Consider the following 27,420-nt stretch of genomic DNA (forward strand, 5'->3'; position numbering starts at 1 on the left):
TGGGTCTTCCTTTCATGGTGCTTTTTCTCCCTCTGGACAGAGAGATTATAAACACAGCAAACAAGTGATTATAGGATGAAATGATCAGAGAAGACGCCCACATACTTCCAAAAAAGGGGGCAGAATCTACATAAACAGTAAAAGGGGTCGAACTTTGTAAGAAGATAAGATGAAGGATATGGTAGGCGGGGATCACTTGGTCTGTTGAGAGAGCAATGATTGCCTGGAAAAGATATTCTGTTGAGAGTTTCTTAAGAATTCTAAAGAGTGGATTTGGTACCACTTCTCCTCCACTCCAAATCTTCCTGAAAGGCATATTACTAATAAAGTATGTAACAACCTTAAATACTATATTTTACATAAACTTAAATGGAATTTGAAAAGCTTGAAAAGGAAAGCAGGTTTGGATACCTCACCTTTTGTCTTTGTGGGTACAATTAGCATATACAAATTTGGAAGAGTAGGCTGCTTAGGAAAGAAAACAATATTTTTATCGAATAATAAATTTATGTGACTGTCCTGATTATAGGACTTTATTTACAAAGAAAGAATCCGGATCTATGGATTACCAATTAAAACCATCTGCCTGAACCAACTAAGTTTAGGACATTGTATTTTTGACATGATTACAAAAAAATGTGTCATTCAATAAAGTTTCATAATGATTACATATAATTTACTTGTAAGGTTAAGAGGCTACTTACATTAAACTGTAACTTCTTATCCAAAAAAGTATTTAGTGGGTATAACATAAACTCTTTCTAAGATTAACTAAATTTGATAATATTTTTCTTTTGAACAAGTTTTGTGTTTTTACTTTATATCAATGATAAACTGAGACTCAGTAGTCTTTTATAAATTATACATAACATCATATTTGAAGACAGCTAAAGAAATGGCTCAGTATCTTGTGCTCTACCAGTATAAAGCACAGACTATTTAAAAACTACCATTTTATTCAGCAACCCCACTATTGGGTATCTACCTGAAAGAAAATAAAGCATTAAATAAAAAAGACCTTCAACTCATATGATTATTGCAGCACTATTACAATAGCAAAGTCATAGAATCAATCTAAGATGATTAGAGAAAGAAACTGTTGCATACTGGGGGTGCCAAAAATGTATACACATTTTAAGGGATATTGTCTGCATATTGCATTTAGTTTTTCATAATCAGAGGTGTCTGGATGCTGATGGTAACCACTTTGAGCACCTCTTGTAGTTGCAGAAGTCAGACGTGACTTGCATTCATTTTTTCTTATTGGTATATATCGAGTATTACAATTTTAACAGTTTTTTTTTCATTTTCTAAAATCTGTATAAATTTTTGGGTTCTGTGTGTGTGTGAGTGTGTGCGTGCGTGCGCGCGCTTTGAAATACTACACAGTCACAAAACAGTATGAAATCCTGTCTTTTGCAGAAACATGGATGGAGCTAGAGGCCATTATTCTAAGTGAACTAATGCAGAAATGAAAAATCAAATACTGCATGGTCTCACTTATAAGTGGGAGCTATACAACAGGTACACATGGATATACAGAAGGAAATAGTAGATACTGGAGATACCAAAGTATGAAGAGGATGGAGTAAGGGATGAAAAATTACCTATTGGGTACAGAGTTCACTATTCGGGTGATGGTTACACTGAAAACCCAAGCCTTACCACTACACAATATATCAATGTAATATGCCTGTACATGTACAGGATCAATTTTTTTTTTAAAGAAAGCACAATCTATTTAAACAGTCTATCCTGTACCTGCTTTAGATTTATGCTGTTGACTTTCTGGTTTCAGGTAACTATTCAGTATATAAAGGTACTTGGAATTGATAATTTCTTCACATAATTAAAGCGATTCTTTGATCATGTTTAAATGTGATATTAAAAATCTCTTATACACATCAAGTATACCAAGGTGAGTAGAAAATCTTTCTCTAAATTCATAATGTGCTTTATGCTAAAATGCTTGCTTATTGCAGAGGGAAAATTATACACACAAAGCTGCTATTACTGTATTATTTGACAGGAAAAAAAGTGAAATTGACAAAACTAAAAATAGTATTAGGCTTCTGAAGAGTGCCCACATGTGTGAACTAAGATATAGCCGCATAAATTAAAAGCAGTTTAATTTCATGAAAGATAGATGAAATGCTGACAGGAGGGTCAGCAGTGCATCTTGGATGCAAACCAAGAGTGCCTAATGGTGCAGCAAGAACCCTCAGCAAAAAGAGGCTAGAGATGAACTGTCAAATTCTTAGAGCCTCACAGAGAGAGAGAGAGAGAGAGAGAGAGAGAGAGAGAGAGAGAGAGATGACACAAGGCCAGTTTTTTTTTAAAGGTCACGGTGGGGAATGGGTCTAGATAGGTATTTCCCAAGGTTTATTCCTTTGAACTTGAAATACATGAAGGCTTGACAGAGAGGGAAGAGATAGCATGCTAAATGTTCAGGGCACACATATTTACACCAAAACACATCAATAACATTGTTTAATCAGCATTTTTAAACATATTTAACAGTTTTTATGTATACATTACACTTGTTAACATAGCTATGGAAGAGGCTTTGGGATGGATATGAGATAAAGACGAGTCTAAAAGGATGCTAGATGTGGACTCACTCTGTTTCATGTTCACTGAGCTGCCGATTTGAGAGCTATTAGAATAATGTTGTACAAGAGGTTGTCTTCTATGCAGTTTTATAATTGTAAATGGTGATCCAAGGACCACAATTCCTAAAGGTCTCAATCTCATCAATGCTGTATACTCAGTCAAGTACAAGTAAGAATTTTATAGAGTGAGATTAAGTAATAGATTTCTTCTGAGAGAGTAGTTGCTCTTCTGTGAGTCCCTTCCAAACTCTTTTGAGATAAGGGTGTGGGTGGGAAGACTACCTTCTAACTCATGACCTGTGGAGAACACTTCAAGAAATTTACTTGGGAATCTATAAAATAACTCCACATGGTGGGGAGATATGAGTCTGCAATATGAATTTGAGAACATGTAAATTGTCTGTGGAGAGTGGGGTCTGACTCTTGCCAAGGAAGGCTAGCTATGGGCTCCTCATTATTTTTGTGGAGGAGGCAAGTGAGAGTTGAGAGATGGTCTAGAAGAAGGAAGCACATGTGCTTCTCTGTGGACCAGATCTGAACCATTCAGGAGGGTCAGCACTGCATCTTGGATGCTACCCAAGAGTGACTCCTGGTGCAGCAAGAACCCTCAGCAGAAAGGAGCTGGAGATGAACGGCCAGATTCTTAGGGCCTCATCTAAACAGCCCAAAGGATCTCACGAGGACAGTGTCAGCTTTCATCATCTGCAGACCCACCCAAGGATACTTGCTCAGTACGTCTACCATGCACATTAAAACTTCCTTTTATCTCTTTCCTCTTCCTTGTCTTCTATTTGAAGAGAAGAAAACCGGCACCTCGGAACAGGTTTAGGAATAGGAAAGAGAAGAGAGCCTATGGACAGAGTGCACCTTGTGACTCCTGGTTTTCAGCTTCCAGAAGCCCTGACTTAGTTTGGGGAGGGAGTTAATTTGTTCAGAAAAGATGAACTTCACTAGATAAAAATAAAGATTATTAGAATAAAAAATGCAGTATTTTGTTTTTTTTTTCCTGAAGTTGAGCTTGATCAGTATACCAGTTACAGAAACTATGCAGTTTTCTGGTAATCTAGAACAGAGCATCAGGGGGTACATTTTAAAAACCATTCTTACATTATTAAGTGTTTCTATCTGAGAAAAAAGGGTAAAATGTAGCTGTCTGAAATGTAATAGAATATGAGGTAAATTCAGGAAATAGCAGAATAAATCGTGAGTTAAAGCATAGTTTAATCTACAGTATGACAGTAGAAAAATCGTCTCATATTTTTTGGTCAAGAGAAAATAACAATGACGGATGATGATGATAACGATGATGGTGATGGTGACGGAAATGCTATAGCTCTGTCAGATTATCAGCACTGGTATATCAGGGTCTTAACAATTTCATAATCAGAGAACTATATGCCGCTCATTGGGAGCTAGAACTACTTAAGACTGGGAGATCCAGATTAGACGGTATTTCCTTGAAAGGAAGATTTAAATAACTCTGAGATTCCAAAATAAAACAGTGGGCTGGATGAGATAGAACAGATTAAATTTGATCAGTATGTTCACTTGAGCCAAACAGTATGATGGGTGACAGAGAGACAGTAAGCAGAGTGCCACGTCTAGGAGTGAGACGAAGTAGACAGTACCAATGTACTCCAGATGGCTACCATAAAAGTTATAGTTAAAGCTTTCTTTCTTTACATAAAAAAAAAAAAAAATACTGGCTACATGAGTGTGAAAATAATATCAACATTAGTTTTTAAGGCATTTGTGCTAGATTGTTTCAATACACCTAAAGAAATTATTTCCAAGAATAATTAAGCAGTTTCTCTAAAAGTTAAGCAAAGAATTAGTATATGACTCAGTAATTTCATTCCTAGGTATATACTCAAAGGAATTGAAAACTAGTACTCAAATAAGACCTGTCTGTGAATGTTAACTGTAGTACTGTCCACAATAGCCAAGGGTGGAAACAACCCAGATGTCCATCAACTGATAAATGGATAAACACAACATGTTATATTCACACAATGAAATTAATAAGTCATAAAAAAGAATGAAACACTGGTACATGATACAATGTAGATAAACGTCAAAAACACTAAAAGGGACACATATTATTTACATTTTTTTAATGAAACATCCAGAACAGAGAAATCCACAAAAATAAAGCAGACTAGTGGGTTTGAAAGGAATGCGGTATGACTACTGAATGAATTCCTTTGGAGTGATAAAAATGTCTTGGGGCCAGGCGCAGTAGCTCAGTCTTTAATTCTAGCACTTTAAGAGGCCAAGTGAGAGGATTGCTTGAGCCTGGGGGTTCAAGACCAGCCTGAGCAACTTGGTGAGACCTCTTCTATACAATAAATCAGAAAAATTAGCCAAGTGTGGTGGTGTGCGTCTGTAGTTCCAGCTACTTGGAAGGTTGAGGCAGAAAGATCGCCTAAACCCAGCAGGTTGAGACTGCAGTTGCGTGAGCGTGCCACTGCATTCCAGCCTGGGCGACAGAGTGAAATTCCAACTCAAAAAAAAAAAAGTCTTGGAACTAGACAGAGGAACTGTATAACTGTATAACCTGGAACTGTATAACTTTGTATAAGGACTAAATGACACTGATTGTATACTTTAAGACAGATAATGGTGAAATTTATATTATGAGAATTTTTACCTAAATAAAAAAATAATAATCTAACAAAAAAGTTGTCAAATCACAAAAGAAGTTGAAAATCAGCCCTACACTATGTAAATTCATCCTATAAGATTAAATTGAAAATTCAACAAATATTGCTCATAAATATAAAAATTTTAAAAAGTAACAATGCCAACTAGAAAAAATAATACAGCATTCTGGAAGCAAACCCTTGACAGAACTAGATTTGAAGACCTAAAAATTATATTATTTTAATCAGCCATTCCAAATGTCAGAAAATAACAGAGTTACCCCAGTGTACTTGTCTTCTATCAAGCACTTGTAGGATCAAGAACTCAAAGACTTGAATTATGGCAAACATCATAACATTTTTGCATATAAATGTCTGATTCCATAGTTGAAGAAATTGAGTTATCCAGTTATACTTGGCAGATATTGTAAGTCTAAAAAATTAAAATTGTAGTTTTATTTAATATGCAGTACAATGCTAATCAGGGCAATCTTGGAAATGAAGATTTGTTTATTTCTTATAAGAAAACATGCAGCAATGACACAGACCAACGAAAACATATAAAAGGAGCATTTTAATTAAAAGCAACATAAACTGGAAGGGAAAAAGCAACAGTGTAAGAGGAACATCAGCTATACCATGATGTAGTCTTATCTTAAATCCCAATAAAATTATCCTCAATTCTTTTGAGTATATAATTTTCGGTCAAATTCAGCATTGTATAAAGACTCATCTCCCTTACCATGCTCTTTGTTCTTTCCAATTTAATTGGAGGCTTTATTTAAATGTAAACCTCAAAGCAATTTTGATGGTTTGTCTTTTCATTACTTCAGTAATAAAATACCAACTTGCTCACTGTAATAGTTGGTGGCAGCATAATTACATTCGAGGGAAATAAAGTATCTAGGTTCCCTTTCTTGTATACTGTAATTATAGTGTTTAAAACTTCTGTAAATAAAGTAATGACTAAAACAATCTTTGTCTTTTTGAAAATAATTACGAGTCTAAGCTGTTATCACTCACCAGGAGGCGTATTCTAAAGTCGTTTTAACCATTACTTTCAGAAATGCTCTTTGGCAAGGTGCATGCTATGGACTCTGTCATAATCAACAGAGCCCCTACATTATACATCAGCTGTGAAATACTGTTATTCATTCATCAGAAAGTTACTGATGCTTAGTTAAAAATCTTACTGTCCGATTACCCAATGTTTAACCTCAGCCAAAGTAATTCAGTACATGAAAAAAAATCCAGTAAATAAATCATTGCATATACTTACTTTTTCTCTCTCTCTTGAGAAAAGTTTAGAATAGTAATCATTTTAATTAGCACATTGGGCACAAGAATGCATGATAGCAGCTGTTAATGCACAGTTTTAAGACTTGAGCATGTGATAATTTATCTAGATATAAGGTTAATACGTGTTCAGCTAGGCATATGGATTGTAATGTAAATCATGACTATAGCATGGGAGAAGACACAGAGGGATTGTGCTATGGCGACATGTCCCCACTTAATCAACTAACATTTTCCTAATATGTAAATGTTGATATTATTTTAACTTCTGAAATATGATAGAAATTGAACCAGGATAACTCCTTATACCAGCTTTATATACTTGGTAACTTGTAACTTTTTTTGAGGGTGCAAAGTCAGATTTATTATTTTAAATTTATTATTAAAGAGAGAAATGGAAAACAAATAAAAGCTGTAAGAACCATCCTAAAGAAATTTCAACATATCAAATCAGAGAGAGAGAGAGTGTGAGTGTGAGTGTGTGTGTGTGTGTGTGTGTGTGTGTGTGTGTGTGTGTGTATGGTGTGTTTAGCTTTAAATAGTTAGCTTGAACACAAGTAATTTACTGATTCAGATTGGCTGCTGAAGATAGTAGAGGTAAATAAAACAAATTACCTTCTCTTGATATTGCCGCCTTGAAGAATCCAGAGACTGAATTAAAGCGGTGGCATGGCCGACAAACATGGCGTAGCAGGTGGCCCCAACGATCATGCTCAGCATCGTAATCCAGAGATCAGACATGCTCACTGGGGCTTGGGCTCCATACCCAATGCACAGCATGTGACTCATAGCTTTGAAGAGTGCATATGAATACTGCTTTCCCCAGGAATCATTCTGGAACATGGAAGAAAAAGAAAATGGACTGAGCTATTAGGAGAGCAGAATAAAAAGTGAGTAGGAGCTATATACAGAAGTGTTGTAGAATAGCAAGTGTAGGCAGAAATCTTTATAATGAAGCATTTACAAATGCACTTCTCACTAATTACTAATCAAATATGACTTTCAAATCTTGCCTGCATGAGGAAATGGAAATAATCTACTGTTAAAACATGCATAGTCAGTTTTAAGTTTGCTTATTTATTTATTTTTATTTTAAAGATGTGGGGTACAATTCAGGATTAGGTACATAAGTGGTCCACGTACAGGTGACGTCTGGACTTCCCACTGGTCCTCACATTGCCTGGTTTAGGATCAGACACCCTTACTGAAGTTATGTGCCTCTCCCCCTCCCTCTCCTGGCAGTGTCCGGCTACTGCCAATTCCTTTTTTGTAGTATTTTAATAAACGTTCAGAGTCCACTTAAGAGTGAGAAAATGTGATACTCAGTTCTTTGTTTCTGTGATAGACCACTGAGTATGATAGATTGCTATTTTTAAATCTAAAAATCCTGTTGGGATAATAATGTATCATGTTAACAATACCAAGAATGAATGTTGGTTAGCTCATTTTAAAGTTTAAAGGAAATCTGGTCAGATAGTAATATATTTACAAGCTGTAAAATACAGAAGTTTGGTGTGAAGCATATGGGCCAAAGTTTATAAATTTTTTATCGAAACTGTGATGTTCAGATTTTAAACATCCATATTTATATATTTGTATAGATGTTAATACAACTATTTTTCTTAAATGAAATATTTAAGCTAACATTTATTGGAAATACAGTTCTGATAAATGGAAATACTTCCTTGAAGCCCTCTATCAAATCAAAGTATATTGCAATTTAGATGAGTGAATCTTGCTGGCTTTTTAAAAAATAATGAAATGAAGTAGACAAAATAACATATTGGCTAATAATCTTGAAAAAAAACTGAGTTTTGAGATTAGTTATTAGTTGATGTCATTTCAAAACTTTACTCCAGGTTCAATTAAAAAAATAAGCTGTCCAATTGTATTTTTGTTAGAATTTAAGTGATTTTTTGATAAATTTGTATCAAACTTCCTAACTCAGAGAGTACATAATTTTTTTAGAGCTAGTTCACAATGACAATGTGGACCCCCTAGTTCAAAATTCAGGGGAAAAAAAGTACCGTTAAAGACTAACAAATATAAAGATCTGTTTTTTAGAAATAAACTTAATGTGAGCCGGGCTTGGTGGTTCCTGTAATCCCGCGCATTTGGGAGGCTGAGGTAAGTGGATTGCCTGAGCCTGCGGGTTCGAGACCCGCCTGGGCAGGCGAGACCTCATCTCTACAATAAAAAAAATAAAAAAAAAAATTAGCCGGGTGTGGTAGCACGCGCCTGTAATTCCGGCTACTCGGAAGGCTGAGGTCGAAGAATCGCTGGAGCCCAGCAGGTCGAGGCTGCTGTGGTCGGGAGCGGCCACTGCACTCCAGTCTGGGTTAAAGACTGAGACTCCAACTCAGACAAAAAAAAAAAAAGAAGGAAAAAAAAATACTTAATGTGATAATAGTAAGATATGAGTAACAACATGAACTTTCAGATTCTAAAAATTAATATTCTGTTGTCATAGTTATATATAATACAATAAATGATAATAATGTATTAATGTGATGCCTTGAGTGTTCATGAAATTTTTTCTGGCTTGCTTTGCTGCTTATTCATTTCTTAGATTATCAAAATTCATACAATTAGCAATTTCATTTTCAAAGACAAATTTGAAAGTGACATCAGTTGCTCTTGGCTAATGAAAGATCACAAATAATTTTTCTTTAATTTAGACAAAGATCTTTCTGTTGATTAAATGGTTACTGAAACTATTAGGAGTATTTTATAGGCTGTGACAACATTAGGGAACATTTTTATTTGTTTTAAAATAAAAATTTAGCAAACATCTGTAGCTGATGATTCTCATAGAACAACTTTCTACTAATGACTTAATTCTTCATACACATCACTTTTATGTCCATCTGAATTTGACCTTTGTAATTAAACTTTTTTACTTTGAGATTAATGTAGATTTACATGTAAATTGTAAAAAAAAAAAATAGAATGTAATCCCATGCATTCTTCACATAGTTTCCCCAAAAGTAATATTGTGAAAACTATAGTACAATGTCACAGCCGGGAAACTGACATTAATATAATCTACCCATCTCATATTTCACTTATTTAAGTGTACTAATTTGTGTGCCTGTGTGTGTGTGTATTCACATCTATGCAATTTTGTCACAAGTGTAAGTTCATGTATCCATCAACACAGTCAAAATACAGAACAATTTCATCACAGAGATCGCTTATATTTCCTTTTTTTTGAATTCAATGTTAAATGTAAGTGTATGCAATAATATTTTAATGTTTCCGCTGATATTTTCTGTAACTTTTCGAGGTTGTACAAGAAACCAACAGTATTTTCAAGATCTTTATATATATCAAAATGCCTGTTTATGTATTGTATTGCTGTATTTTCAGTTACAGGGAGAGTTCCATTTAAAAATTGTCTTCCTTGTTAATAATTGGTTCAATTTAATATAAAATAGTGCTATATACCATCAAATGTGATCCTTAAATTTAATTTGTATTTATAAGCTTGTGGACATTTGCTGTGCAATGTTTCAACAGCTTTCAAAACCGGACATTGTACACCCTGAAGAATCTAATAACTCCCTGAAGTGCTTACTGCAATGCCCCTGTGTACAAATTTATTTTGTAATAATTTATTGACAAGTTTACTCCCTGAACACCATGGGCACTGTCTAAGAAATTAAGTGGAAGATTTAATATTTGTGTAGATACTGCAGGGATGGGGTGCTGGGACTGATGGGCAAGCTTGTTTTTCACCTGGTGTTCTCCCTACTTATGTTTATAAGTAACCACTTTTATCTCCTGTGATTGTCCCAGGTGCTCCTTCTGCTTCTGCTGCTACAGACTGTCATTGCTCAACTGGGCCCAGCTCTGGTTTAGCCATAGCATCCAGACTGTTGAGTCATGCATATGTGCCTTGTTGTTAGGCCAAGGCTTGGCATCTGCACACCTGTTGTGTATGCAGGCCAGAACCCATGTGTGTACTATGCCACCCTATTGCTCTGCTGCTCAAATTCATACTCCATTGTCCCACAGAATATCACTTATAAAAAATAAGTTCAAAGTTAAAGTTGTTAAGCATTTCAAGATGGCACAACAATAGAGCATATTAAACCAAGCACTGGGTGATTCTGACAGTAGGGAGGCCGTGCAATTTCAAGATTGCACATCATTGAAGCAATCTTTGCCTTTACCAAATTAACCCTTAAATTATCATAAAATTCTAAACTTATTTGATTTTGAATGTGAATATTTGATGTGAATAATTTTTATTCATTTTTTAAAATGGGTCTTTCCAAAATCAAATTTTTAGACTTAAAGAAATGATAGAATTTTAAAGCCCAATCTCATAAATAAACATTGGAACTTCATGAACTGCTACAAAAAACAAACAAACAAACAAACAAACAAACAAAAAACTAAAACTAAAGCCTAGGTTCCATTTAGTTGAAAGAGTTAAGGTTCTTAAAGTGAAATACATTGCTATTTACTTATAAAATAAAATCATATTGTCATGACTTTATCTACTATACATGTACATATGTATGTATTTGCATACATGACCAAAACTAGAATTTAATTTTAACGCCAGAAAATTGCCTGTAATTATAATATTTAAGTATGTACATAGTATAGTGAATCCATATACAAACTTTTATTTTGGAGAATGAACAAATTTATTATTTACTTTTTTATGCACGAAAATACATAATTTCTCTCAGGAATACATCTAAGGTTTCTAAAACTCTAGATGATCCACCAACAAGAAATGACATATTTATTATAATGTAAAATCAAATTCAAGATGTTCCTCCTCCAAACAAGGTCACAGAGAAAGTATGCTGTGAAAGTGTCTTGATGTCCTTAGAAACAATAGAAGTAATATAAACGTCCAATGGAGTGTCCAGTGGGGATTGCACTTTAATTCTATTGTTATTTTTTTATATCTTTGTGTTTGAGGGGAGGCAGGATATGGAGCAGGAAAAGAAAGTTTAAGTCCACTTTCCAAAGTAATGCAACTAAATAGTGACCCAACTCCTTTATATAAGAATGTGTATCTTTTCATTCTTGAAAATGTCTATTTTCAGTTATTACCTTAGGCACTCAGAACACACACATGCATAAATATACTCTCAAACGCATTGAAATAAATATACATGATTTATTATTTTTCAAAATCATGAACTTGTCTATTCTTTGTTTTTTTCACATCTCAAGCCCTTTTCTCTTCATCAACACTTTCCAAAAACCAGGTATGAATCACTCTGTACTTTCTTCCTACTCATGTCATTGCATACATACAACTCACACGCACACATCCATGATTCTGTCTTTTTTCTCATAAAAACCCATCAGATTGAGTATACTTCTCTTCTATTGTTTTTATTACAGAAGAATCCCTCCAAATAATTTGGTGTTCATGTAAGTATGTAATAATCCATTGTTGATGATGCACAGTTAATTTACCTTTCTCCTTATTGTTTTCCCAGTTTTGTCACTAAAAACCATTCTAGAATAAAAAAAAAAAAAAACTGGCCAGGCTCGATGGCTCAGCCTGTAATCCCAGAGCTTTGGGAGGCAGAGGTGAGTGGATTGCCTGAGCCTGCGGGTTCGAGACCTGCCTGGGCAACTTGGTGAGACCTCATCTCTACAATAAATCAAAAATTAGCTGGGTGTGGTAGTGCGCACCTGTAGTTCCAGCTACTTGGAAGGCTGAGGCGGAAGGATCGCCGGAACCCAGCAGGTCAAGACCGCGGTGACCAGGAGCGGCCACTGCATTCCGATCTGGGTGAAAGAGTGAGACTTCAACTCAAAAAAAACCAAAAACAAACTTTGTCCATATAGCTTTTATTTCTATCAGTCATATTCCTAGCAGTGTGGTTGTTGGTCTAAAGAATAACATTTTCTATTTTATTTTAAAATATATTGCCAGTTGAATTCAAAGGACAGTGGCCTTTCCAAAACAATGTATACAGTACACTCTATTATTTATTATAATATCGTGAGCGATAGAAACTAATTGTTCTTTTTATTAGCATTTCCCTGACTAGAGAATTTAGTGAAGGTGTTCAGATATTTATTGATCAACTAGGCTTTCTCATCTCTGATAACATTTTTATTTTTGCCTCATTAATTTGTAATGGTTCTTAGAAGACTGGAAATTCACCCTTTAACTGATATATGATATACTTATTTCTAATTTATCACTTAAATATTAACATTTTTATCATATAATTTTTCATGCAAATATTTTGATACTTTTATGTAGAAAAATCTCTAATTCCCTTAAGAGTTGCTGGATTTCCCATATTGATTAAAAAGATCTACCTAAACCAGTTTATTCATGTGTCCTAAATTATTTTATATTACTTTTGTATATTCTTATCTTTGCATCTTTTACCCAGAGTAATTTTTATATGAAAAAGTTCACATTTTCTTCTGTGCCAGCATATGATTTTTAATAAATCACCGGATTCCCATTCATGCTTGTTTGGGAGCTCAATATTTTCTTTCACTGCTCATTTTAAGTATGTTTATGCTCATATAATATGGTTTCAACTACAATGACTTTATAATTTATTCCATTATGTAGATAAAACAAGAACTTATCTCAATTTCAATAGGGGCTTAAACTGCGTTATTATGTGAAGGAATCTGAGCAAGATCACGAGTTAAGCAAGTAAAAAAATTAGATATATGATGCTGGACGTGGAACTGGCAGAGTATGGTTGAGAAAAGTCATCAAACCAGAATATAAATATATGTAATATAACATACTCACATATACAATACACATATGTATTCATATATGTAATGTAACATATATACATACATATGTAATGATATATGCTAGTCTAAATTTTAAGGGCATACAAGAAAATGAGAAGCATAATTAGAAAACATAGTACCATAGTGATGGCCAGAGTCTGATGATTCAGGATTTTTTTAGAAAAAATTGGAAAGTCATTGAAAGTTTTAGAAGAGAGAATGATATGCTCTGAACTGTACTTTAGGAAGACTGATCACGCAGAGTTGTAGAGTACTGGATCTTAATTAAGGATGATTTTTACCACCCAGGGGCATGCGGCAATATCTGTAGATACTTGGTTTTCACCACTGGAGGAAGTGCTATTAACATCTAATGGGTTGAGACCAGTGATGCTGTTCAATGTCTGGCAATTCACAGGACAGTCACCACACACTGTGTCTCATAACAAAGAAGGGACCAAAGTGTCAACAGTGGTGAGGTTGAGAAATTCTCATGTAGAAGATGAATGTAACAAGGACAGATATAGAAGTCAGTTCAAATGCTACTATAAATTTAAAAGAGATGAAATGAAAACTTAATGATAAAACAGCATAAAGTATAAGGCAAGGGCAAAAGTAGATCCTTTTCATGAGATAGTATCTCTAGACAACTTAGAATATAAGATATATGTGAAACTATAACAGAAAGTGGTAAGTAGAATAACCCAAGGGTTTATGAAAAATTCGGAAAAAAAAAATACAGACTTTTCATTATTGGGTAAAGTGATTAGGTATGAGCATCTTCTCTGTTATTCTACAAAGCCCGTTTTGCTCTCTTTGAACACAAAATTTTGTGAGCACACATTGTCTGTGTGTGCAAGAGTCAACTGAACCATCAGAATGGAATATGAACATTTGCGTGGTAGTCACGTGATTCTGAGGCTGATGTTGAAAGAAGCTCAAGGGAAAGAATGATATATTATGCCATTGCTTCCATCCTATTTTATCCCTGTTATGTGCTTTATTCCCCTTTCCACCATCCCTACCTGCCATTATAGCCCCAGCAACAAAAGGGGAAAATTAGATTGATGTGATAAAACACACATATAGAATTATTCTCATAAGCGGTATGATAATAACAATCACATATATGGTTCTAAACTGTTCAGAATACCAACTCTTATATTAAACTAGCTTAATCATAAGCACAATTTTTACTACCACTTCCAAACTAATGAGGCTGAGGCAGAGAATGCAAGTGACTGCTTAAGTTTAAAATTTGTAAGTGCTAGTTTACACTCCTACCAAACTCCCCAGCATCTGTTATTTTTTGAGTTATTTATGATAGCCATCTTGACTGTAGTTTGGTGAAATCTCAGTGTGGTTTTGCACTTATTTGATGATTAGTAAGGCTGAGCATTTTCCTAAAAGATCTAAAAATCAACCTTCCATATGACCCAGCAATGCCCCTTCTGGAAATATACCTAGAGGAACTCAAATCATTCTATAAAAAAGGTACCCACACACACATTTATTGCAGCATTATTTACAATAGCAAAAAACATGAAACCAACCGTGCTGCCCATCAAAAGTGGACTAGATTTTTAAAATGTGGTACATATACACAATGGAATATTATGGAGACATGAAAAAGACAAAATTATGAACTTTGCAGCAACTTGGATAGATTTAGAGTCTATAATATGCAGTGATCTATCACAGAAACAAAGATCTGAGTACCACATGTTCTCACTCATAAGAGGACTCTGAACAGTTATCATAATACTATAAGAAAGAGTTTGGCAGTAGTGGGACACTGCCAGGGTAGGGAGGGGTGGTACATAGCATCAAATAAGGGCAACTGATCTCAAACCAGGTGAAGTGGGGACCAAGGGAGGCCCAAACTTTACCTGTACAGTGACCACTTATGTATCTAATTCTGAATTGTACCTCAAATCTTTAAAAAAAAAAGGCTCAAAAAAAGTTTGTAAGTGGAAGTTTCAGAGTTTTGAATTCAGTCTCACTCTAGAGACCATGCTATTAATTATGACATTACAAAGCTCTTTAAAAAAAAAAAACTTACTATCATCATAGCTTTTTTTCCCCTTTGAGCCTCATCTTTGCCTTATTTTAATTTACTACTATTGAAGGCGGGCTTGAATATGAGATTCAGGCTATAATCTGAGAAGGTTTCATGAAAATCTAAGGATGTTTGTAATCATAATCAGCTTTATTTCTAGTATTACATAGCTATTCTTTCTTCATACTTAAAAATGACTATTATATTTTAGTCTGCATCAACAATAATAACATGAATGACTGTACACTCAAAGTGCTTTACCATATAGTTCAAATTTACATATGATCTGAGTCTTATAGACATTAAACAAATAAATTACGTGAATTTGGACTATATGGTAAAGCACTTTGAGTGATCTGTTTTGAGGTTTGTTTACATCTTAGGTAACAACTTACCCCAAAATTGCTCCTTATGTTTTTATTATCCAAAGTATTCATTCATTTAATTAATTAATCACTTCACTGATACATCCAGGCAAATAATTATTTTTGAGGAAAATGTATTGGGGTACATTAATGAAAACATAGATAAGTAAACTTGTTTATTCCACCTGAGAACTTTCACACAGAAATAAGTTACTTTTAGCTTTCTCTAGATTTGAATTAAAATACGCCATAGGCATTTGTTTTGATGATCTATATTGTTGCCCATCATTATTTATGCCTAATTTTTGCATTTTCATTTTTCTAAAAATGTATCCATGCAGTACCAATCTTTCTTCCATCAATTGAAATATATATCTCATACATATATGTACTTTCATTTATGGATTCAGTATAGACTAAGTATACATTGTTTAGAATGTTCAAGGTAGCTGGGCTCGGTGGCTCAGCCTGTAATTCTGTGCTTTGGGAGGCTGAGGTGAGTGGATTGCCTGAGCCCGCGGGTTCGAGACCCTCCTGGGCAACTTGGTGAGACCTCATCTCTACAATAAATAAATAAAAAAAATTAGCCGGGCATGGTAGCGCACTCCTGTAGTTCCAGCTACTTGGAAGGCTGAGGCGGAAGGATCGACGGAGCCCAGCAGGTCGAGGCTGCGGAGGCCGGGAGTGGCCACTGCACTCCATCTTGGGCGACAGAGTGAGACTCCAACTCAAAAAAAAAACCCCCCAAAAATTTAAAATGTCCAAAGCCATACATACACATATAATATCTATCTATCTATCTATCTATCTATCTATCTATCTATCTATCTATCTATCTATCTATCTTATAGCATTTCCTCCATGGTATATCAGACGAAAGAAACACGTACACTCCTAAGTAAGTGGGTAGAAAGACAGTCTATTAAACACTATGCTTTGTTTCATTTCATGACATTTTGAACTTGCTGTGTAACATTAGCACTATAGTTTGAAATGTGTTAGGAAGTAGTGGATTATTTTCCTTCAATAAATATGATAGAAGTGTCTTGGCTTCTTGAATTTATATTTGTATTCTTGGTAGAAATATCTTAAAATATTTTAAATGCCATAATTTTTAGTAATAATACTTTAAAAATCAGATACACAATTATACATATTTTTCAGTTGAATAAATTTATTTTTCCAGTATTTAGTGCTATCATTTGCATAAAAACAACTGTATCATTGACATTGACTCTTTGCCTTTATAGGAGGGTCCAACATATTTTTAAACAGTAAAATGTAAAGTTATTTTAAACTAAATTGCTGTTGCCATAAAGAGTGATGTCTAGTCATTTTAAGACTGTGTTTTCAGCTTGTTCCCTGATCAATTAATCCCTCAAGTGCTAAGTGTTCTTCTTCCTGCGCCAATAATGATAACATACAAAATTTGCATTAAGTAGATTTATAAATTAAAATTTAATGATGCTTGAGATCATACATTTTTCTCATATTTACTTTAACGTTGGTACATAATTTTAAAATAAAAATTAAACAAATCAACACTTAAAAAAAAAAACTTGGCTTCTCCATTAAGTTATTTTTAATACTAAGAGTTTATTATAAATACTTCTAAAACAAGCCCCGAAGCATATATTATTTTATTCTTTTAAATGTGATTTTTCAACTACAGTGAGCTTTTCAAGCACATCAGAATAATTAATGGGTCATTTCTTCGTTTATATAAATAAATATAAGCAAAATATTTTATGTTTATATATACCTATGAATAAATATATGTATATATGCATAAGCATAACTGCACAATGGAGGTATATACTTTGTATTTTTTTATTTATAACATAATTTTATTTTAAAATTGTGGGGTACAGTTAAGGGTTAGGTATACAAATAAGCATTGTGCAGGTACCCTTGTTGATGAGGTGTGTCCCCCCCATCCCCAGACAGATATTGACTACCGTTAATCCCACCTCCCTTCCCCTCCCTGTCTGCATTTCTCTTCCTAGTAGTATTGAAGTCTAACGTGATATTGTTATTTCACATAGGGAATGCTAAGCTTTAGAAAAATTAAAAAACTTGTTCAAGGTTACACACTTGTAGAAGCCAAAGCTAGACTTTGATTACAGATTTGTCTGAAGCTCATTGTAAACTCTCTCCATTTCAAAGATCATAGACATTTATTTCATAAATGTTTATACAAGTAAAAGTCATGATAATTGTAATGTATTATGTATTATTTTCAATCACTTTAAAAACAACCATAACATGGAAATTCTTCAAAGTATATGTTTCATCTCAACCAGCAAGAGAGAACCTCTATGATGCCTTAAGGAAATTGAGAAGAAAATTATCTAAGTTTTCATTAGAGAAAACTTCTGTGGGAAAATTCCCTGAAGAGTTTGAGGTCAATCAAGATAGTTTGACCATGCAATTGTACTTCACTTTAATATGAGAGGGGACCCTAAAAAAACCTCAGAATTATCTTTTGGAGGGTGGGCCCCTTGTAGTACAGGCTTCCTACACTATGTAAGTGTTCTAGGAACCCTTCAACATCAGTGTACGAGCTAGCATTGTTGTGAGGGTCTGCGTTTGACTTCAGTGAATTTTTTGGGGGGAAGATTATTTCAGTGCATTTGCCCATTTTATGTTTGGTGATTTAGAGTGCACCTCTCTGCACCTCGCTGAGTGTTCAGCAGTTTTTGATCAGAAACTGCATGACCCCCATACCCTACCCTCCTTATTCACCCGGTCTTGACCCAGAGACTTGTTTGTTTCCCTGGATGAAAAAAGTCCTCAAAGCAAAACGTTTTGTCAGTGTGGAAGAGGTGATAAAACAACAAAACAAAACAAAACAAAAACTGCCGAAACACTAAAAGGCATCAAAATTGAGGAATTCAAAAATTGCTTTGAGCAGTGGAAAAGGCATCTCAATATGTGTGCTACATCAAACGGAAGGTACTTTGAAGGTGACTCATATTTTTCTATAGCCAAGAATTCTCAGCGAGTTCTTTCAGTCTGAAGCCTGGGATGGACCAACCTATCCCGTTATCTAATAGAAACAGTCCTCCGGAAGGAAATCCTTGCCTGAGACTTAATCCTCCAGAGTATGGGACATGCAGGTGTCACAGGGAGACAGGCTCATTCTGAAACACTAATCCATGCTGTGTGTTTTCATTCAACACCAAGCAAAAATAAGTACAGTCATGTTTCACATAATGACTTCTCAGTCAATGACCGACCACATTTACAACAGTGGGCTCATAAGACTATAATGGAGCTTAAAAATTCCTATCGGCTAGTAACTTTACAGCCATCATAATGTCATAGCACAGTGCATTAATCAAGTATTTGTGGTGATACTGGTGTAAACAAACTAATTTGCTGCCAGTCACCAGTCGTACAAAACTATAGAATACACAAATATGTTCAGTACATAATACTTGATGATAGTAAACAATTATGTTAAGAGTTTCTGTATTTTCTATACTAAAATTGTTGTTATTTTTTAGTTTATACCTTCCACTTATTAAAATAAAAAATTAACTAAAATAACTTCAGGCAGCTCCTTCAGGAAGTATTTGAGAAGATGACATTGTTACCATAGGAGGTGACTTCTTGCATTTTATTGCCCTTGAAGACTTTTCAGTGGGGCAAGATGTGGAGGTAGAAGATAGAGATACTGGTGATCCTGACCCTGCGCAGACTTAGGCTAATGCATGCATTCGTGCCTTCATGTTTAACAACAGCAAAAGTCTTTAAAATTAAAGAATAAATAAATAGAAAAATACTTACAGAATAAGAATATAAAGAAAGAAGATATCTGTATATAGCTATACAATGTGTTTGTGTTTTAAGGTGTTTTCATAAAAGTCAAAAATATAAACTAGTTTATAAAGTAAACATATTACAGTAAGTTCAGGTTAATTTATTATTAAAGAAAAAATATTTGTTATGAATTTAGTGTTGCCTAAATGTACAGTGTTTATAAAGTCTGCAGTAGTATACACGAATGTTCCAGGTCTTCATATTCTTTCCCCACTCACTCGCTAGCTCACGTAGACCAAGTTCCAGTCCTGCAAACCCCATTCATGGTAAGTGCCCTATATAGGTGTATAATTTAAAAAATATTTTATACTGCATTTTTACAATATATTTTCTCTATTTATAGATGTTTTGATATACCAATACTTACTATCGTGTTAGAATTGCCTACTGCATTCAGTACAGTAACATGCTGTACATGTATGTAGCCCAGGAACAATAAGCTACACAATACAGCCTAGTGTGCAGTGGGTTTGTGTAAGTACACTTTTGATGTCCACACAATGATGAAATTGCCTAATGACATATTTCTTAGAGTGTATCCTCATTATTATGAGACACATGACTATGATGATATCGTATTTCCTAAGTATTATTATTTAATGTACATGTTTAAATTAATTTAAGGGTTTTAGCCAAGCAACTTTACAGTGATGATCCTCAATTATTAGATCATCTCTTTTGATGACATTCTTGAATTGTTTAATGTCGCTATTTTGAGGTTTGAACACATCAGAGTGTTAAAAACTGCTAAAAGCAAAGTTAAGGTGAAAACGAAAAAAAAAATTTTTTTTTTGCTAGGCTTGAATTTCTGCCCTTAATAAACAAGGTAGCTGGGGAATACATAAAAAAGAAGAAGAGTTAAGAATGTCTTTCATCATATATATAGTCCTTCAGTGTTTATTGCCCATTATCAGATAATAAGCTATATTGAATATGCATTTTTGGTATATACAAATGTCTTACACAAAAAAAATAAAGCATGATATTTTCTTTCTAGATAATTTGCATATGTCAATTTCTATAATAGATATTGAAAAGAATTTGTACTTTTTGTGAGAATTAAGTGAGGCATTTTATAAAAGGCTGACACAAAGAAACTCTAAAAAATTGATAATAAATAATAAGCCCTTTGCTTTCTAGCTGGAAAGGTTTTGAAAATAAGGGGCTAAATTATTGCTGGTGTGTGTGTATATTTTAATTTAAAAATATATGTTTATAGCAGTTGCTGCTACCAGGTAAAATTCTACCTCTCTATAAACATATAATTGATAAAGCATTTCATTAAAATTTAATGTTTAGAGACAGACATAACTAAAATGCAGAAATATTCAAAGCATAGAAAAAGACATGTTTATGCTGATAAGAAACTTACTCATTAATTTGTTATTTATGTTGAGAGTAAAAAGAGCTTTATCATTATCTCAAAAATCATGCCCTCACTTGTTACAGATTCTGGAATTCCACCCTAGTAATGGTAGAATTTTCCCTGAACACTTTACATGTCCATGTAATTTTGATGACATGAGGCAAACCTCTCTGTTTTTTATTTTTCTACCTGGACTTCCTACTACACTGGAGCTCCAACTGCAGGCATAAACAGGGATAGAAACAAAATGAAATATTGGCTCGTTAAATTTTTTTGTAGTAAACTGACTTTATCTACAGATTCGAGAAAGTTAGACTTGTAAGGGCAAAAATGTATCCTTTGTATGAGCAATCAGAATTCTAGAATCTCCATGATTGTAAAATCAAAATAAATAAATAAGCAAATAATAAATATATAAGTATATATAATAAATACATGTATATATAGATTACCCAACTCTATTTTAATTTTATGTACAAGGAATACTACATCTTAAAGTCATGGAAAACAGGAAAGTTATTTGCCCAATGTCTCTTCTGGTTTTTCTAAAAATTGAAAAAGAAACAAACAACATAAACCCATGTCTCTAAGTGCTAGCAAGTGTTATTTCCATTATATTTGCATAATCATAATAATGATCATAACACCACCATCATTAACAAAAACATGAGTATAATTTATATAAATCTCTTATAATAAGAAATATATTTGGCCTGGTAATTTTTGCAACTTTGTCATGTTGTAAAGCGAGACCAGTCTTCATTATTTTCATCTTACTGATGCAGGAGGTTCATTGGCTAGTAGATGGCAGCATGGTAGATAGCAATATTTCTCCACTGGATCTCAACCCAGCTGATTGCAGATATGCTAAATTGCACCTTAATAATTGCTGTATTTTACTCTGTTAGCATATGGGTATTTAAGGGGAAAAATCAACCATGGTCTGGTTAAACTATATACATTCTGTAAATGATAGAGCAAGCCAAATTATTCTTTTAAAATACTTGGGTAAAATGATCAGGATACCCACTATGATCTGTACTACCCAACATTGTTACAGTTATATATTTCAGACAAATATATTCTTATGAGATCAGTAGCTAATCAAATTATATAGAGAATCATTCACCTATGCTAAAGTTATTTCAATCACAAGCTTAGAAGATGAATGACATCAGTTAAAATTATTGTATTATTTAGAAAAATACTCTGAAAAGTCATATTCTTATTTATATCTTAGTTAGAATTACACAAATCAACAAAAATGCATGTTCTTCAGTTCTAAAAGCATGACCTTAAATTGCATATAAACAAATAAAGCCTTCTATTACAATAGTGCTAGAACTTTCTGTATTGATCATACAATCTTACAAGATAAGTCTGGGAAATCCCCTGCTGTGTAAGGTTGTGTATAAATGGTAGAAAGCACTGGGCACTTATAGTTATTTTTAGAAGCCTAACTCTCAACTTAAAGCTCTTATCCTGTGATGCGTATTCAGTGTATTCTTAGTACATAAGGCTTCTGTGCTAGTTACCCTACCGAGAGAATATTCTGCTTTGACTCCTAAATCCACATAAGCTTTAAACAAATGTAAGTTTTATTATGTGTGGACTCCCTGATCTCACATACAACTTCACAGAAAATTCAAATACCAAATAGTACTTAAGAGAAGCAAGCAAAACAGCTTCTTAAATCAATATAATGAAGCCAAATACCCTTTTACTGGTACTTAGAAAGGTTAAACCCCTAGTCACATTTGTCTCTGATAAATCAATTCTCCACTTATATTATATTTGGGTCTTTTTGTGTGTGGAGGGGGTGCAGAGAGAAAGAGAGAGAGGAGAGAAACAGAGAGAGAGAGAGAAACAGAGGGAGAGAGAGAGAGAGAAACAGAGAGAAAGACATTTCTTTCCAGGCTTAGATTATCTTCACATCCCTGAATTCAGATATAGACTGGTTTGGAAGTCTGTAGAAAACAAGCACAGAAAGAAGAAGAGTATTGAAATCAATCTGTTTCATATTCTTTTCTTTTTTCTTTTTAAAACTTATTTTCTTTTTATTCTACCAGCTTACAAGGCTAGAAAAATGGTGACTCAGGCATAATTCCTATTTCTGATGAGATCCTTTTAATTTAAGTCAGACAAAAAATACATGAACAAATATTCCATATTCAATCATGACATTATTATCCAAAGAAAATAAAGTGAAGCAGGTTCCAGTTAAACTTTAGCAAATTCCATTTGAAATCATGCTAATGAAGATATTCTACCCATTTCCTATGGCATAGAGAAGAAAACTAAGGTTATTTACTTTTATGAAAAAAATAAGTCTTACTATATTTCTGCATGATAAAAAGAAAAATGCAACCCAATTAATATTATAAACAATTTATGAGGTATTAGTTTTCAGGAATGGAGAAGAAATGCAAAGTTAATCAAGTAGACCAAGAAATGGAGCATCCCTGAGTCCTTCAATAGAACTCTATTTGTCTCCAATTCTAATATTATCTAATGACAACACCTCCCACAGTTCTGACTGCTTTGGGTAAGACAGCAAAATAATTGGTGATTTTTAAAGAGAATATACCACTTAGTGCAATTCCTGTAGAAGACTCCTTAAACAGGCAGAATGCCAAGTTTGCCACAATTTGGCAGACTACCCTTAAGGAACATATCCAGACAGGTTATAAATCTGTCTTGCCTTAACCTCCTTCAATATGGAAGAAAACAACGCTATGGTTTCCTGGCAAAGCTAGAGAATGTCTTAATAATTAACAGCATGCATTTCTTAGTCAACAGGGACTGTTCAGAAAAAGAAATAAACATCCAGAGCTTAATGATTTATCTTGTGCCTCACTTCTATGACTTATGCCAAATTATCCCAAGCTAGTTCTAAAATTATTTATTTGCTCCAATGAGTCAATAGTTTTTCATCTTCAGTTTCCTTTAGGCACTAGTGACAAAGGTTAACAAAATCATCTGTGTGCATTCAGGTGTGGGTATATGTGTATGTCTACTCCAGCCTGGCCTAGAAGAGGTGTAACATAGCAGTCTTGGTCTCCTTTATGTACAAAAAATGTGCTGCCCTTGGTAACATTGTGCCCCCAGGTTCTATGGACTGTGGAGCATGAAACATACAGTAAGCTTCAGGGAGACAACTGCAATCACACTACAGATGACTTTTTGGAGGAGAGTACCCAATTCTTTAATTAGACTCTAGAGACAAATAGCCTACTCAAAAATCTTTCCCATGTCTTCTTCTAAGAGGTATGAAATTACCTATATTGAGTCTCTCTTTGAAGTAAAAAAAAAAAAAGAAAAGGAAAAAATCAATGATAATGTCTCTGAAAGGCCATTATTTGAATGCTTATACACTGCCTTTAAGCCAGTATCCAAATAACCTCCTTCTATGCCTCCCAAGACTTCCAAGACCCCCAAGAGACTGGAACTGGGTAAGGACAGGTTAACATAGAATAAAGGATGCATAATTTATCATCTTAAGATAAATTATTTAGTGAAAGATAAAGATTGAATGGCATAAATTTGAAAGCAAAGGACAGAGGTAAGACATTCCAGTGGAAAGGGGATAGGGTTAGAATCAACATGGGTCGAGTACATAAGCTAATAAGGCAATATGCAGGGAGGTTGCTTTTGATTTGGGGTGTTCTTGATTTGTCTTTGTCTACCATTAGAAATACACTGTGTGGATAAAACGGGGCATGGTTCAAAGGGTTCCTTTTATCCTCTGTTTTATTATGGTGAAATGACATGCTAGACTAGTGGTCAGTCAACCCAAAAGGAAAAATCAGATAGATAGTACTTTTATTTGGGGAATAGAAGAGTTTATAGGAACGTAGAAGAAGAAATGATTAAATTCACAAGATAGTAAATCTCAGAGCACTGACTATTTGCAATGAAGGTGAGATCCAAACAAGAGGACAGAGTGAGCATAAAAAAATTAGGAATACAAAATCAGATATTTTAATTTTAGTTATCTTTATAAATTTATCTGATATCTACACTGTTGATAACAGGACAGTTTAGACAGAAGAGGTAAATATATTAACATTTTTGTAAACCAGTTGGTGCCATGAAATTTTAAATAATAGCATTATTGTCATTATCATGAGTCAGTAACAAACACTGACAATGACAAGGTTGCCTGAGGATCCCAACTATAGATGCCAGTTTGAAGATAAGATTTGTTCATGATTATTTATTTTTTTCACAGTTTTTTAGCTAGATCAAGCAGGAGCAAACTGAATAAGTAAAATGGATGGGTTGTCAACAAAATTTAGGCATAAAAATTTCAGAGGTAAAAAAAAGAATAATTAGTATTTTAAATAGTAATATAATCACAGGGATTGAAGGGGCAGAAAAATTAGGTTAAAGTAGTGATATTGATAACATAACCCATACAAGGAAATGTTTATTTCAGAATGCACGAAGACATTTCTAAAGACAAATTTGATAATAAACTAAGGCATTTTCAAAGATGATAATCTACTTCTAAGTTTAAATCTTCAGAAAATAGATTCATGATAAAGTATCTCTTTCAGGAAACTAAATGACCAACAATATCCTTATGAATATACAATACAAGGATTAAGCCAATACTAACACAGGATTCTCACATTACAAAGTCCAGCAAGTTGTTCTAAGTCTTAGGAAAAACAACTAAATATCTGAGCCTTATATTATAGCCCGGATGTTAATAAATTGAAGCATTAGAAAAGGAAAGAAGTTTTGAAAGCAAACCTTCATAGCCAATTCACCACGTTACCTGATCACGATATATATCTGAAGGCATTATAGGAACTCTGGGCTACCATTCACTAGTCTAAGTAGGGGATTCTCTTATCTAGTCTTACTAACTATTGAGTGAACTATTTCACTCCAATCAAGGACTTGGTTATTTGTTAATCTTGTCTCCCTCCTCCATACTTTTCCATACCATAAAAAAGCAACAAACTAAAAACAAATTTGGTTTACCACTCAAATTCCTTTGTGAACAGAGGTGAATATACTTTACCAAAAATAAGATAAACTAGCCTCCTGACCCTTAGTACTACTTATTTATCTAGTTAGATTTGCTCGAATTCCCAACTGAGTCTGGTATCTCTTGGTTATCTCCATGCTATACTCTCCTTCTCTCCACTAAGTGAATCCAAAGCTTCTAGGCAGAAGAGTAACTAAAGAGTATCTGCTTCTACTTTATCATTCAAATACCAAATAGTTATCAGGCTAGTAGCTTTAAAAGTACATGTTTATCACAAAGCAACCAATCAGACACACTAATAATTAAAAAGAACCTTTCTTAGGTCACATCTCTTTATCATATCCAGACTCTTATTCTCTGCCCAGTGCATCATTTCAGGCAGGCTTACTTGATTTGAAGATATATAAGTTCTTGCTTTCGGTTACTTCTATTAACATGTATTTCTAATATGGAAAATAACTCAGCATCCTTAATAGTCATGCTTGGTTGACTTTTTTTTTTTTTTTCACTTCTTCTTTGATTGCCACCCTTAATAAATCTGAGGTCAGTTGCTTTTCTTCCAAGGTTTTGTTAAAACTGAATTACACTTCTGTAATCAACACTATGTCACAACTAGAAATTATCACTCTGTCATATCTTGTAAGCAGTGGTTAATATTAAAATGATCCAATCTGTTCTTTAACCTTGAACTTTGATTCTGCTTTTTTACTTCTAGAGTTATGTGAGGCTCTTTTTAATTGTTATTTTACTTAAGTCTTGAATAGAAAAAGATAGCTTCTCTTCTTTGTCCCAATGAAAAATTCTGTATTTTTCCTAAGTTTTTCTTGTGTAAATCACTACAAATTTCAATAATTGACTACCTCCAGCTTAGCTTTCTTCCAGTCCATTCCTTAGAGCATTCAGCAACAAATCAAATCAAGCCAATCCTACACTTAAAGTTTTCTTATAGCCTCAAGACTAAGTCCAAACTACCATGGAAATCACAAGAAGTTAATCTTGATGTAACTCTTGCCTGTCTCTTCACCAACACCCCTCAACTTTCCTAACCCCTATATCAAACCCAATACTGTAACTCTTGCCACCTTAACTACTTGTAGTTCCCTCAAACAATTCAGCTCATTCTGTTCTGTGCTTTTTCATAGGTAGTTTTATCTGGCTCAATATGCTTTCTGGTCTATCTTCCTCTTCAACTGTACACTTCTAGTAGTCTTTCAAGATGCAGCTTATTTTGCAACTTTCTCAAAGATGCATCTTCATTTCAGCTCTCTCTTCCTGGTATGGCTTCTCATCTATATGATGGTAGGTTTCCATTTATCATGTGACTGCACTGTGCTATCTGTTTATTTATTTGCCTTCTACAGTATAACCAATACTCCCTAAGTAAAAAGACCATATTCTAATCTTCTTTATATTTCAAACATACAGCAAAGTAATTGATATTAGTGGGATCTAGATAAATATTTAGTTGACTTTATAACAGTACACCAGTGTTATCCTATTCTATAA

General features: G+C 33.9%; 1 protein-coding gene across 1 annotated transcript in view; it reads right to left on the reverse strand.

Moving 5' to 3' along the window:
* Positions 1-27,420, reverse strand: part of HCN1 (hyperpolarization activated cyclic nucleotide gated potassium channel 1) — a 377,442-nt gene that overhangs the window by 136,411 nt on the left and 213,611 nt on the right. Inside the window, exon 3 of the mRNA XM_021714309.1 lies at positions 7,166-7,384. Within this exon, the coding sequence (XP_021569984.1) occupies positions 7,166-7,384 (219 nt within the window). The remainder of the gene's footprint in view (positions 1-7,165; positions 7,385-27,420) is intronic.

Source organism: Carlito syrichta, unplaced genomic scaffold, assembly GCF_000164805.1.
Source record: "Carlito syrichta isolate Samal-C Ts95f unplaced genomic scaffold, Tarsius_syrichta-2.0.1 Scaffold305602, whole genome shotgun sequence".
NCBI lineage: Eukaryota > Metazoa > Chordata > Mammalia > Primates > Tarsiidae > Carlito > Carlito syrichta.